Raw genomic sequence first — 15,962 nt, forward strand, 5'->3', positions numbered from 1 at the left:
GACTATTAATTCCAGTTACATTTGCATAATTAAATTAAAAGCAATGACCAATTACCTTTATATTTAGACTCCCAGCTAGGTAGCTTCTAGCTCTGCTTGGCTTGAGAGAAGTGGTACCCCCCAAACGGCACACACTTTGGTTATGAGGTTCCCAAGTGACTCACTGCAGGTTGAGGATTGCATAGCCACTGAAGAAATAAATCTGCTGAACTGCATTCTTTGTTGTCAATACTTACTATGAGGAAATGACTTCAAAAATCAATCAAGACTCTTCCAAGATATAGGAGTAAGATAAATTCTATTAAACTGAAACAGGTTTTTAGGTTGGATCATGCTACCACCCTAGTCCAAGCCACCATTAACTCTTGCCTAGTCACCTTCCTACGTGCACTCTTGCCCCCATCTAACCACTCACCATAAATGAGGTCATGTCATTCCACTTAACTCCTTTGATAATAAAATTCAAATCTGCAATGATGTCCTTGAAGCCTCTACATATCTACTGGGCTCTTTTACCTCTTCAAACTCATCCCATACTCATCTCTTCCTTGACTGTTACTGGTTCAGACACACTCATCTTTCTGAAGCCACAGCTCAGCCCCATACAGTTTTTGCTGTCCAGTAGCTCAGTAATCTTACAACAACTTTTCAAAGTTCTTCAGTCCTTAATATTCCTTATGCATGAGCTGTGTGGCCTGAAAACAAAGGCAACTTTGTCTTAAGGAACTCCCACACATACACTGAAATAATGATTACATTAAAACATAAAACCTCATATTCTTCTTGAGTTAGAAGCTTTTTTGGTGTTAAAATGTCCATTATCTTTAAGCCCTGGATAACTAATACGTTATTTTCCTAAGAAATAATAGTATTAGTTTGATGTTGACATTCTGCAAAGACTAACTCAAATATTAAAATGGTTTTTATTTACAATAAAGAGTTAAACACAAATTTAAATAACATTGCTTTCTTAAAATAATAATGTATTAAACATTGAGTCCCTTTGATAACTAAAGGTACCTTATTACATCTTCCCAAATGTATGGAAATTAACATGACCCTACAATGCTGACAGCTTGAAATAAAACCAAAAAAGCCAACCCAAACAAAAACTGTAATAATCTGCTTCTACTTAAATGCATTCAAAAAGGCATTAACTCTCTGCTTCCTATTTTGATGATGTTCTGGAAATATCTAAGTAAAGATTTTTGAGTCTACATGTGAATATTCTTTCTATATCTTTGTAAAATCTTGGAAAAGAAGTCCAAAAGTTTATCAGGTTCTTAACATCCAGAAGTTAGTAAGATGTGATTGTCTTGAAGCTCTGAAAAACGGAAAAATTTCACTTAAGGTTGTCTCATTTGGCAGTAAAAACTGATCTGAACTGGTGCAAGACTATTTTTAGTCTTTATTAATCTCATATTTGTGAACATTCATACATTTTGCTGCAGAAATATTAATGTGTTTGAAAATAGAGTATTGCTCCAGACTCTGTTGGAGGATGTTACATAATACACAGTATATACGCTACTACTTTTCTGAAAGTCAAAAAGTTCTAAATTCCAAAATGCATTTGGCCCAAGGGTTTCAGATAATGAAACGTGGGTCTGTAGTAGGCTTCAATAATTTTAAACGGAGAGATACAATGGGATAGTCTGGTTACCCTTGTTATTCACATACTTATTCATAACAAGCTTTTCCAAGTGTCTATTTTTATAAAACACAAGTGTTGTATAATTGTATCTTTTTCTAAAAAGTGTTTAGACTTAAAGTAGCTCAAACAGAAAGCTGCACACTACTTTTGCTTGACCTGCTTACCCTAACTTCTTTCCTTTTACAAATTGAAAACAACTTATAAAATTAACTGGACGGTCTAATAGATTACATGGCTTAAAAATTGGGGTAGCAGGGCTTCAAATTCTTCTCCTCTAAGTCAGGGGCTGGCCACCTGTGATCTGTAAGCCAAATCCAGCCCTGCACCTATTTCACAGCTTTGACTGTCTGTTTATACGTGGTCTGCGGCTGCTTTGTTGCTACAATGGCAGAGTTGTGTAGTTGTAACATAGACCACATGACCTGGAAGCCTAAAATATTTACTATCCGGCCCTTAACGGAACAAGTTTGCTGCCTTTGCTCTAAGTCGTTTACCCCAGGATGGTACTGACACCTATGACGATCTGACAGCTATGATTTTGTAAGATAAGTTGGTTTATCTGCATTCAGGGCTTACTTAGGGCTTACAGGTGACATTTCAGAGGCAAAGGCAGAGTTAGCTGATACTTGCTGATGATATAAATCTGTCAGAGAATGAAGAGAGGAATTCATAAGGTAAAGTTATTAATTTTTCCACCTACTTTAAACATTAAATTCACTGAAAGGAATCCATTTACATTTATACTGATAGGTGTAATTCCAAAAAGGTGGGGAAACATGGACCTTACAACTGTTCATCAGCGTAGTATTCTATAGTTCACATGTGCTACTGCTTGAAAAGATTATCTCTCGCCACATCTGACAAAAACTTTCCCAGCTCAACTGTGGCTCAATAAACTTTTATTTTTTGTTATTTATTTTTATTCAAAAGAATTTGTTTCCCTATCACAAAAATTCGATAACCATACCACCAACAGCAGCAAAGTCCGTAGAGTTACATTGATGGTGGAGAGTTCACTGGGTATTCCCAATGTCCCAAAGGTCATAAAGGAGAAAAAAAAAGGAAAAGAAAAAATACTCAGAACAAATCCAAAACCCATGGTGACTTTGGGGAGAGACATCACACGACAGTCTCTGTCTTCTCTTTTGTCAGCTGCAGATGGATTTCAGCAGGAGCAAACACAAATTAACTTGAGTAAACCTTTCATACCAACTCCAGCACCTAACAGGGAGCAAAAAGAATCAGTTTAATAAAATAGTTTTAAAATACAGAGTTTATTCAGGCTTTATTATATTGTAAATGGAGAACCAAATCATGTAAACTTTCCCTAACTGCTAAAATGCCATAGAATTTTAATGAATTAGACATTAATCTATTCTTACTTTCAATTCCATAGTTGCATGAACCCTCTCAGATGAGTTATCTCCACAGTTAACTAGGGAGCCTCCCAGATAAACTACATAAAACACATCGATAAAAGAACTGGCTGATGCATAGCATGAACGTTAACATTTTTAGAATAAATGTTGGTATCTTTCTACATTCTTAAGAAAAATTCTAAATATTGCTATTTAGAATTTTAATCTATTTATTTCTTGCATTGATAAACAGTTCATAGTGATCAAAGTAAACAGGACCTAAAATCTTGTCTTCTTTTGTTGCTTCCTTTATCTTCTAGTCAATCATCTGGTGTCAAGATATTTTGTTCATTATTAGAGTTAAAGTAGTACCTTGTCATACAAGAAAGTTGTGATATCGCTACAACTAAAAATAAGAAGCAGCAATGATCAGTTATAAAAAGAGTAGAAATGGCTGAGAAAGAACATCGAACATGAGGGCAATTATGAACATTGTCAAAAAGGATCACGTTAGGTGGAGACCAATTCCAGGTGGCAAAAAATTAAAGGAGCAATTTATCTCCTGCTGCGCTAAGGCTCGACTTATACCCATGCATCCATATGCTTTTTGTCTTTCCATTGTGGCAAGCAGGTTACTTAACATAAGAGGGCAATGCTGTTACACAGAAATCTTAGATTTGTGACAGAGATTCTCTAAGTACATATGTAGCTTTGAGCTTTCTGTAGATGCATTAGCAATCCCAATTGCTTCAGAAGCCAAACTTGTTGAAGAATAAGGTACAGCTTTTTTGATACATGCCTTGCCATGAGAATAAAATGAAGAGAAACTGAGATACTATAGAGAGGCACTGAAAACAGATCAAGACCTTCTACCATCTGGCTTGAGGCTTCCAGAACATAGCACTGATCAACTCAAAAGCCTGGCTTTCGTTTAAGTTATCCATAGCTCTCTAATGAGGCTTTCCAAATACAGAAACCAGCTCCATAAAAAGAATACATGTAAATTAATTTGCCCAGCTAACAGTGCAATTCTGCTTCAGGTCTGCTCATTTCATCTACACAGGACAATGTGTGAGGCTTGGACTTGCTCTCCTGGTTGCTGGGTCATTCTCCACTCAGGATGAGTGCAAGGCAGCCACAGAGAAATCAATGCCAAGTGGTGGGGGAAACAGATACATATTAATAAAAAATACTTCCTGATACGTCTGTATCAGCAGAGAATATGTAGAAAGAACTAGTACCCACAGGAAAAGTGCTGATCAAACCCATGTACTAAAAACCTCCTCTAAAATGGTGCTTTGTTTACAAGTTTCACTGCTTAGTTCAGCATTCATTTATCCAACGTATTGTGCCCAAGTGCCGAGTATCTAATGGTATAACTAGGTAACGTTTTAACTTCCTTGAACTTCTAACTACAAAGAAAGTCATGTGGAAAACTATGTGTTAATTGGGGAATGAGACTGTGTGTGAAGAGACATGGAAGTTTTCAGATTACACTAACGACATAATCACATGATCAATTTTCAAGTGAACACCGGAATACCTTTTCTTCCTGGGCAACTGAGGAAAAATCTACTTGCCATGGAAGAGGAACACGAGGAGAGAAGTTTAAAATATGAGTAAGACATTTTAAAATCTGGTGAATGTGTAAGCATCCCCTGCTATATCTTGGGTCTTGTCCATTGAATACCCTGTGGGGTGGCTGCACTGGCCTAAAAGAAGCTAAACAGTGCCTGGCCCACAGTGAATGCTTAATTAACAGCTTTCATCTGCTTTTCACTCTGACTGCTTTTCAGTCCCTTCAGCTTTCACATACCTCTTACAAGTACTACCATCTTCTCCATAGCTGCAAGCTACCTGTTCTTTTCCCCTTTAATCAAAGCCACTTCCAAACAGACAGAGACCCATGACTTGGCATGATCTCTAAGGCTGAGTACAACTCTATATTTTCATGTTATAGTCAGAAGTGGATCTGAGTTTAAGATGGAGATGTATAAAATATCTTACCTTAATTGTACCCTGACTGTTAGCAGCAATCAGCACATTGGACTCCTAGAAAAGAACAAGAACTTTTAGAGAACAGAGAAGGATTTAACGGAGGGCAGTCCAAGAGAATAATCTCTTCATCCTTCTTTTTTTCACTTCATCCTAAGGCATCAATAAAATCTAAAATGTTCTAAGTGAATTGGGCCAGAAAGAGAAAGAAAAATGCCATGTGACATCACTTATATGAGGAATCCAAAACAAACAAGCAAACCAATAATAATAGGGGCACAAATGAACTACTTCTTATTTATAACTTAGATGACTGATTTCCTGAATATGTGTAAGCACATTTGACTGTCCTTTATGACTGGATTACCGCATCTGTTGATTCTTATTTTGTTGTTGGCTTTATTCCTTTGATTAACTATGTAAGTTTAAAAAGCTAAAGCTCTAAACTCTTCTTAGAAACAATGAACAGTACATACATGTAAACTAAAAAAAAATGTGCAGTAGTATACTGTATATGTATTTACATGCAATATAATGTGCATGTACAAAAAAAGACTGTTTGCCAATTGTGTTTCTTAGCACCACAAATGCGTAAAAATAAAATCCCCCAAAAAGCAAAAAAAAAAAAAAAGTCTAAAATGGAGAATCAACTTTAACACGTTTTTACCTATAAATTATAAACACAAAATCCAATATTTTGAGGATTAAGTTTTAATAAAAAATAAAGTTGGAAGCAGAGAAGGAAACTTCCAAATGTAAAGAAAAACAGAAGAGAAACAGACTGCCACTAGGAGGAAAGCCAAGAGAAAGAAAGACCGAAATAAAACACAAGTAAGAATAACTTGAGAAAAACAAAGTACATAATCCTTTCCACAAAAAACTCCCCCTTCATTCACTTTGTCCCATAAGACACTAGTAACTGGCATCAATCTCTGTGGATAGCTATTTGGTAATAGGAAAGCAAAACAGAAGGTTTTCATCTAGCAGAAGGAAGGCTATCTTTTAAATTATTCTATCACTCACTCTATGCATTTTTAATAACCTTGGTAATTACATGAAATAGAATGCATGTGGTAACTTTTTTTTTTTTTTTTTTAATATTCTAAGCCTTTAAGAAAAAACTGTTTCTCTGGAAAGTAGAAAGGGTGAAAAAAGACTCAGTTTACCAGGGAGAACCTCACTGAGTAGGAAGAGCTGAGACATGCCTGCCATTGGAGACAGAGAGTCCAAAGGCTCCGAGCTTGGGAGTGCACACAAGTCTTTCTGCTTTTGGAGTAGGCAGCTAGGAGGAGGTAAACAGACTCAAAACTGCTGCAGAGGCCGCACGGCTGAGGGGAAGACCGAGGCTGAGTAACTGCTCCGAGAAACAGATCAGGCGCTCAGACCTCACTGAAGGAGGAAGTCTGCCTGAAAATCCCACCGGTTTCCTCAGAAAGTGCTGAAGAGAAGAAAGAAAACTCTTGATCTGTATTCTGGGAAAGTTACTTCGGTCAATCTGAGTTAAACTTTAGAGTCCTTGATAGGACGCATCTGTGCTCTACAAGCTTCTGTATTTCTATCTTTCAACCTTCTCTTTGAATCCTAGTAAAGTTACTTTTTGAAAAAAATCTTGCTGCTACTGGTGTAAGGAGAAGTAAATAATTTCTTCCACTATCCCCCAAAGTTTTGGAATCAGAATATTCCTTGGATGCAGTCAGTGGTGATGTCAATGGTCAGTTGAGTCAACAAGGAATAAAGACATGTTTTTTCTGGAGATGGGCATGGGGGATTGCTCATGATGGGGTCCGGCACACACAAGCCCCAAATATGGCACCTTGGGACACTGGCTACTTTAAGCTGAAGACATTTGAGAAAATAGCAGAAGCAGAAAGGTCGCTCTGACCTCCCACACCCCTCACCCTTCTCTCCTGAAACAGGTCATTAAACCCTCACGTGGGAGGTGCTCTCCCAATACCCAGAGTAAAGGGGCATCCTTCTCCAACGACACAGGGATGCCAAGAGCAATCAGAACAGCAGGCCCTGCCAAGCTTCCCGCAGCTTGCTGCTCCTGAGTACGAGCACCTCACACTCCTTAACCCGTCACACTGCTGCATGACTGCCCGGTCTTCATCAAACACAGCACCAAATACACGGCTCCATTTCTTTGGGCTGTCATTTCCTTATGAAGGCTCCCACATCATGAAAAACATACTTACTAAACCTGTATGTTTTTCTCCTGTTAATTTGTCTCTGTCAACATAATTTTCAGACCCAGCCAGGGACCCAAAGAGGGATCAGGAAATTTTCCCCTCCCCTACGCTGATTATTTTCCTAGCTGAGATTTTCCCCTTAAATCAGCACAATTATTCTTGAAAACAGTAACACAGGTAGTGCAGCATTCACTATTAGAACTGGTTTCAGTATCCGCTTTGGGGAATATGGGCTACTGCTGGGACTGGAACACTGGGGGGTGGGGCACTGGAGAAGGGGGATTTGTGATTTATCTACTCTTTGAGTAAACTGAGTCCAGAGAGTGGTCGGAGTGAGTTTTGGGTGTCCTTAGGATAAATAATAACTCACTCTGAGCTGATCAAGAGGCAGAATTTCTATGTCTGCCTCAGAAAACAGCAAAAGCAAGCACTGTGTGGTGTAATATGGATTTCCTTCTAGCAAGAACTTTAAACAAGTTGTGTGATATCACAACTGCTACCAGAGAATCCAGAAATGATTCTGTGAACACATTCAGAAATGAAGCTACAAACAGCACCGATCAATTTAGTTTCTGTTTGAGGAGACGCCTGTCTCCAAGAAAGCAACTAGCACCGTCATCAGAGGCTGCAATCATCAAGAACTGCTGTCTGCTATGGGAACACATCATGTTAGGATAATGAAAAACGTACAGCCCAGAGCTCTCTCTCTCTTTCTGCCATTTTGGTCCTAGTCACCTTACGATACAGAGGAAGGAAGAGAAACCTGGTGGAGATGAGGACTCCCCCTGAGGGTAAGGGTGAATCCACTTCTGAGAGTTACAGAGATAATGAATTACATTAATTTAAAGTTGTAGTTCCTAGTGGAAGAACATTTGAAAAGCATGGTATGTTATCATACAGTGTGAAAGATTACGTTCAATATAAGCCTAGTTAGATCTAGTTAGATTATGACATAAGAGGACTTTGATGTCTGTACAATTACTACACTAAACCCAAGAAGGAAGACATCTGCTAACTATCCAACATGAATAAATGATGTCTTTTTGTAACCTGAGGAATATTACTGGCATTAAGAAGTGGCCATATTAGGTGCCACCAGAGAGTTAACTCTAAACACTTCTTCCTGCGGAGACAGATAAATATCTCATTAACAAATAAGCCAACACAGAAAGTCACTTTCCAGTTGGAATTGTCTTTTAGGACTAACATACAGGTGAGGAGTGTCCTAAGCACTTTTAGAAACACTGAAAGCTATTCACATTAGCAAACGATGAATGAAAAGTCATAGCTTCACATTTTAGTATGCCCCTCCCTCCAAAGACCATGAACTCATAAAAAAGAGATTTAGGGTTAAACTGTCTTTCAGATAGCCAGATATCAGTTTAAGATAAATGAATTTTTGCATGCAACAGAAAAATAAAACCAGGTATTTTACTTGAGCATAGAAGTATGAAAGTGATAAGTACAAAGTTATTATTGTAGGTTTTAAGTGATTCTTGTTTGCATTTTGAATGACTGGGAATTCTCAGCTGTAGCCGTAGTCTGTCAGAACCCTAATGTAAGTTAAGTTCTGGCTCAATGGGTTGTTTTTACTTGTTAAATAAAATTTAAAATGCCAGCCAGTAATTCTCATTATTTTCTCCTTCTTTCTTGGAAACTGGCAGTTTTGCTGCAAAGCTTTCCTCAAGGTTAAGATAATAATGCACCTACTAATTTCTTCCTAAGATAAAGAGACTAAGAAAAGACAATGGAAAAATTAGCAACGAGTCTTCATTGTAAAAATAGAAGACACAAACACCAACATACTCAACTTGCTTATAACGCCAGAGATACACCAACTTACCTGAAACAAAACTAGTTTTCACTGGACAGTTTTCTCTTTGCTAGCTTGCCTATAAAAATGCCATTATAGCTACATTTCTTAGCCTTGATTGAGACATCCTAGAAAGTGAATAAAGAGTGGCGGGGATACCTCTCAAATATATTTGTAAGCATATGTTGAGATAATTCAGGCATAAGGCATCATTTTCCCTTTTAAGTTAGATCTGAATAATATTTGTGCTCAGGATTTTTAGTTAGAGGTCAGCTTAGTGAAAGGTCTTGAATCTAGATTTGAATTTATCATGTAAAGAAATAGAGCAAAAATAATATAAGTAAGGGGAAAAAAAATCTTTAAAATGGTTCATTGAACTGAAGACCAGAGTAGATAAGGAATTCTATAAAGAGTCTAGAAAAATAAGGCTACTTATTCAACAGCTGTCTGATGCAGTAACTGCTAGGAGTAAGAAACACGGGGATTTCAGAACCACAAACAAGGATCCTCACACAATTAGTTATAAATAAACCCAGCACTGGCTTGCACGCCCTGGTGCTGTATATTACACCTCAGTGCATTAGAAATGCCACTGCAGCTCCTTCCAGTTTCTGCTCCCCGCTCCCCTCCCCACAACTTATTGCAGAACATATACAACGAAAAACTAAGATTTCAAATTTAATACTAAGAAATTAACTCTTAGTAGCAAGCTCCCTCCTGGAGACAGTCATTCCTGAAATTTGGTTAGACTTTTCATATTACGTAAAATGTACTCTGGAAAAGTCACTTTCTTAATGACAAATCAATTCTTAATGAGAAAAAAAGAGTTCATGGAAGACACCTCTAAATAGCTTCTTCATATTTAAAATATTGACTGACTTTTACTGATAACCCTGGATTAATTAAGCCAATATGGTCCCTCAGAAAAATAATGTTTCTGCATTCACTCCAATTCCTGGTTGAAGTTTCCTTAATCAAACAAACAATAATATCTTATTTTCAAAAACTGCAATGTACCTCAAAAACCAGTTGTGAAGAATGAAGAAGTAACCTCACCTGGCAGTCTATTAATATAATAATCTACTACACTTGATCAGCAGAGATAGAGAGCAAAACGGCAAGGAAGCAGGGGCGCTGGTTGTAAAGGCTGTTCGGAGGGGAACGATCAGACTTAGCCAGCTGTCCTAAGCCAGACAGAGACCTCCGTGTTCATGTAGGATCACTGCAATTTGCAGACAAAAGGCATTTTTCATTTGTCTACATGGTTGGGTCTTGCAGGTTCCATTTTTTTGCTGTGCTTCATTGTTAAGAAGGCTTCTGTTATCCAGTCTTTTCTATACTAACTTCCTGACTGCATCAAATCCTCATTTAAATACACGTTAATGCATTCAAATAAGGTACAGGAAAAAAAAAAAAAAAGCCCAGGATTCAGATAATAGAAAAAGAATGATTAAGAAGGCACACTAAGCATACAAAGTCAAAGCAATCTTTACCCAGGGAGAAAAGATTGTAAAGAACATGTACAAGGGAAAGAGGATTGAGATACACAAAAATACTACATCATTTTCACCACCCTTCCTTCATTCCAAATGCTTTCCAAAGTCTCCCTTCTCACCAAGCAGCCCTAAATCAACTTAATTTTCCTTGCCACACCAGGTAACTTCTCTCTAGACCTTGGATGCTCTTCTGAATAAAGCCAGGGAACAATGTGTTCGCAATGGTGTGTCTGACAGGGAAAAATGACTCCACAACACTGATTATCACTAAGGAGAGACTCTGCACATGGAGCTGTGCATTTCTAAGGGCACTATTTGCAAAATTCCCCCAGAATACTCTGGCAAAGCTGGTCCAAAAGTTCTGTACTGTTTAGGAATGCCATGGAACACAGTGGAAATAGCAATTAATTTAAGACATCGAGAACCAAACCTACATTTTGGTTCTGCCATAGTGTTGTTCAACACTCTTAGAAACTCAATGTCTTCAACTATAAAACAGATAATCTTAAGAATGTCACAGAATTTTTATGAAGACTGTAAGAAAACACACTAAAGTACGTAACTAAAAGGAACTTGCATATTATAGGCACCAAACAAGTGGTAGTCTTATTAAAATACTAAAACCTCCATTTCTTCACAACTAAAGGGCAGTATTCTCAAGTATGACTATACTATGGTATTATTTTTGTCATCATATTTATGATCTTATAAATTGATTAAAAGCCATTATAATGGAAACATTGTCAAGGTATAGAAGAAATCTAAGTGTCCATCAACACATGAATGGATAAAGAAGATGTGGTGTATGTATATATGTGTGTGTATATATATATATATATATATATATATAATGGAATACCACTCCGCCATAAAAAAAATAAAAGAAAGAAAGAAAGAAAGAAATGTTGCCATTTGCAGCAACATGGATGTAGCTGAGGGGCATTCTCCTAAGTGAAATAAGTCAGACAGAGAAAGACAAATACTGTATGATATTACTTATACGTGCAATCTAAAAAATACAACAAACTAAGGAATAAAACAAGAAAGAAATAAACTCACAGATACAGAAAACAAACTAGTGGTTACCAGTGGGGAGGGCAGAGAGGCAATGGAGGGGTAGGGGATTTAAAAAAAGGGTTATTGAGATTATATGAAATCATCTGTGTGAAACCTCTGAAAATTATAAAGCACTACAGAATTTAAAATTAAAAATAAAAAGAGACTCACACACACAACAAAGAGAAAAACTACACAATGCAGGCTCTAGGCGAAGACTTAAAATTTAACTTAACTATAACTCTCTCCTAAAAAATGAAGTAGCTCTTATTACAGCAGTTGTCGGTGTTGTTATTTTGCTCTCAAAGGGGAAGCAAGAAATATAACTAAGGCAACATGAATGAAGTACACCAATTAGAGAAAAACATACTTGAACGGCGGCTGGCATAGTGCATTCTATAGTTGCATTAGTACCTGTGAGAAACCAGAAGCCAAGGAGATGAAATGGTTAAGAGAGGGGACAGAGAAGTAGGGATTGGACTGGGACAGAATGAGAGGATAGAGAGATTAGATAAACGGGAGAGCGAGGACAAGGCAATACAGATATATAAGGAACAACAAACATGAGCACAAGTCCAGAAGCAAAAACAGGAATAATATGGGACAATGAAGAAACATTCTTAATAGATGTTTTGTGCTAAAAAACTTAAAATAAGTTTGGACAAGTAGCATTATTCTAGATTCTAGAAAACCTTGAACACAGGTAATAGTTTAGATATAATGCCTAAGATCAAACACACGAGGAAACAGGAAACATTAAAGGAGCAGAGAGAGGAGCAACAATTGAAGATCATGTCTATGATTACTTTGTATTTATTTTAAACACTGGCTTCCTACTTAATCGCTACTAAATTTGAAATCTGAGCTACCTTTGAATCACTTCTATTGTATTTTTTTTTCTATAATTGGAAGTCGATTTTCTCAAGGATCATATTAATAGTGAAGGCAAAAAATCATTTTTAAATTAGAAAAGGTATCTGAAATGAAAAATATAAAACAATTCACAAATTCAGGTAACATATTTATCAAATTTTCCCCTAATTTTTAATGATGGCCAAATATATAAGTTGTAGTCACATGCAGATACTGACTTTGAAAGAAAATTTTCTAAATGACCTAGGGTCAATTAAAGATAAGTAATGTTTGACTCTACTTGAAGGACATCTGGTAGCAGTGTACAAACATAAGTTGAAGGGGACATAAAGGGGTTAGAAGTAATCTATGGGGGTGGGAGGTAAAGGAAGAAATAGGAATGAGGAGATGAAATGCATGAATGAATGAAAAGAAAGAGACAAATGCAGGAGATATTTGAACGTGTTACTGTTTTTTGATGAATAATTAGAAAAAAATTAGATAAAATTTAATTCAACAAATACTTACAAAGCAAATTTTAAAAAGAAAAAAAGTTCAAAAGCTGATATATTATAGCACTTTATTATTGAGGAATTCCCTGGGTAGTGTGTTAAAAATGAAGGTTCTGTAAACAACCGAACTGACAACCTAAAATAATGAGAAAAAGAAGAACAAACAAGACGTAAAGTCAGCAGAAGAAAAGAGACAATAAAGATCAGGGAGGAAACAAATAAAATAGAGATTAAAAACACAATAGAAGGAAACCAATAAAACCAAGAGCTGGTTTTTTGAAAGAGTAAACAACTCTGGCTAGGCTCACCAAGAAGACAGCAATGACCCATATAAACAAAGTAAGAAATGAAAAAGGAGAAATTACAACTGGTATTGCAGAAATACAAAAAATCATAAGAGAATACCATGAATAATTATATGCCAACAATTTGGACAATGTAGAAGAAATGGACAAGTTTCTAGAAATACACAGTTGACCAAAACTGAATCAAGAAGAAATAGAGAATTTGAACAGACTGATTATTAGAAGTGAAGTAAAATCTGTAATTTAAAAAACTTTCTGCAAACAAAAGTCCAGGACCAGATGGCTTCACTGGGGAATCCTACCAAACATACACTGATCCTTCTCAAACTCTTGCAAAAGACTGAAGAGGAGGGAACACTCCCAAACTCATTCTGTGAAGCCACCATTACCCTGGTACCAAAACAAGACAAAGACACTACCAAAAAAGAAAATTACAGGCCAAGGTCTTTGATGAATATAGATGCAAAAATTCTCAACAAAATATTAGCAAACTAAATCCAACAACATATAAAAAATATCATATACTACAATCAAGTCGGATTTACCCCCGGGTCACAAGGATGGTTCAACACACAAATCAATGTGATACACCACATCAACAAAATAAAGGACAAAAACCACATGATCATCTCAACACATGCAGAAAAAGCATTTGATAAAATTCAACATCCATTCACAATAAAAACTCTTACCAAAATGAGTACAGAGAGAACATATCTCAACATAATAAAAGCTATTTATGACAAACACACAGCCAACATAAAACTCAAACAGTGAAAAGTTGAAAGCATTCCTGCTAAAATCTGGAACAAGACAAGGATGTTCATTCTCACCACTTCTATTCAACATAGTGTTGGAAGTCCCAGCCATAGCAATCAGACAAGAAAAAGAAATAAAAGGGATCCAAATTCGAAGGGAAGGGGTAAAATTGTCACCTTATGTGGATAACATGATACTGTATATAGAAAACCCTAAAGACTCCACACAAAAACTGCGAGAGCTGATAACAAATTCAGCAAGGTAGCAGACTATAAGATTAACATACAGAAATCAGTTTCATTTCTTTGCACTAACAATGAAATATCAGAAAAGGAAAGTAAAAAACAATCCCTTTTAAAACCACATCAAAAAAATAAAATACTTGGGAATAAACCTGATCAAGGAGGTGAAAGACCTATATGCTGAGAACTATAAAACACTGATAAAGGAAATTAAAGACAATTAACAGAAATGGAAAGATATCCTACGCTCTTGGATTGGAAGAATTAATATTGTTAAAATAGCCATACTACCCAAAGCAATCTACAAATCTAATGTGATCTCTATCAAAGTATGCAGGACATTTTTCACAGAAATAGAACAAATAATCCTAAAATTTAAATGGAATCACAAAAGACTAAGAATTGTCAAAGCAATACTGGAAAAAAAAAAAAAAAAAAAAGGAATGAAGCTGGAGGAATAACCCTCCCAGACTTCAGACAATACTACAAAGCTACAGTAATCAGAACAGTGTGGTACTGGCACAAAAACAGATGTATGGATCAATGGAACAGAATAGAGAGCCCAGAAATAAAACTACACACCTATGGTCAATTAATCTTTGACACAGGAGGCAAGAATATGCAATGGAGAAAAGACAGTCTCTTCAGAAGTAATGTTGGGAAAGCTGGACAGTCGCATGTAAATCAATGAGGCCACCACACTCCCTTACATCATGTACAAAAATAAACTCAACATGATTTAGAGACTTAAACATAAGAAACGACACCATAAATCCAGGAGAGAACATAGGCAAAACATTCTCTGATATAACTTGTAGCAATGTTTTCCTAAGTCAGTCTACTAAGACAACAGAAATAAACAATGAACAAATGGGTCCTTATAAGCTTTTATACAGCAAAGGAAACCATAAACAAAATGAAAAGACAACCTACAAATTGGATTTGAAATAGTACCTAATTATTCCTGTGAAACTGAAACGAAAAACAGGTCTATGGCAGCCAGTGTTAGAAACACTTTGAAATCACTTTTTCCTCCCTTCCCAGATGGAAACACTATTGGATCCCTACAAATTTCCACAAGTAAGTTCAAGGCTGAATTTTTAAGGAACAGGATCTTTGTTTCTTCTAATTCTAGGCTTTTTTTTTTAATTGAAATATTTACAATGTCGTGTTAGTTTCTGGTGTACAGCATAGTGATTCAGTTGTACATACATATATATATTCCTTCTCATATTCTTTTTCATTATAGTCTATTACAAGGTATTGAATGTAGTGAAGTTACTTACAAAACAGAAACAGACTCACAGACATAGAAAACAAACTTACAGTTACCAGAGGGGAAAGAGGGTGTGGAAGGATAAACCGGGAGCCTGGGATTTGCAGATACAAAGTGCTATATATAAAACAGATATACAACAAGTTCCTACTGTGTAACATAGGGAAATACATTCAAAGCCTGAACTAGTGGTAACTATGGGTAGAAATGGGTGATGGATTCAAGATCTATAAAAAAGAAATGACATAGAATTTGTGCTTACATTAATATCAAACTTGATTTTACATTTCTAAGACTCCAGTTTTTAATGTTCAAAACTCTGTACTTAAATAAATTTGATTTTAAATTTATAAACTGCCAAAGAATAGGACTGTGCCTAATAAAACTTTAAAAAAGCCAACATTTTCTATGATATAGTAAATCACAGCAATCATCTATATTATTGGAATTTCTAC

The 15,962-nt window shown here is 36.2% G+C and overlaps 1 protein-coding gene and 1 non-coding gene across 4 annotated transcripts in view; both read right to left on the minus strand.

Moving 5' to 3' along the window:
- Positions 1–2,536: 2,536 nt before the first annotated feature.
- COP1 (COP1 E3 ubiquitin ligase) overlaps positions 2,537–15,962 on the minus strand; it is a 165,277-nt gene continuing 151,851 nt past the window's right edge. For all 3 annotated transcript variants that reach the window (XM_064478015.1, XM_064478016.1, XM_010992918.3), the window contains 2 exons: positions 5,020–5,064; positions 2,537–2,875 (listed from right to left, as the gene is read on the minus strand). In XM_064478015.1, the coding sequence (XP_064334085.1) occupies positions 2,858–2,875; positions 5,020–5,064 (63 nt within the window). In that variant the 3' untranslated portion in view covers positions 2,537–2,857. The remainder of the gene's footprint in view (positions 2,876–5,019; positions 5,065–15,962) is intronic.
- LOC116148262 (small Cajal body-specific RNA 3) lies at positions 10,156–10,295 on the minus strand. The gene has a single exon (XR_004131780.1). It is a non-coding gene; the product is annotated as a small Cajal body-specific RNA 3 (non-coding RNA).

This window comes from Camelus dromedarius, chromosome 23, assembly GCF_036321535.1.
Source record: "Camelus dromedarius isolate mCamDro1 chromosome 23, mCamDro1.pat, whole genome shotgun sequence".
Classification (NCBI taxonomy): Eukaryota; Metazoa; Chordata; class Mammalia; order Artiodactyla; family Camelidae; genus Camelus; species Camelus dromedarius.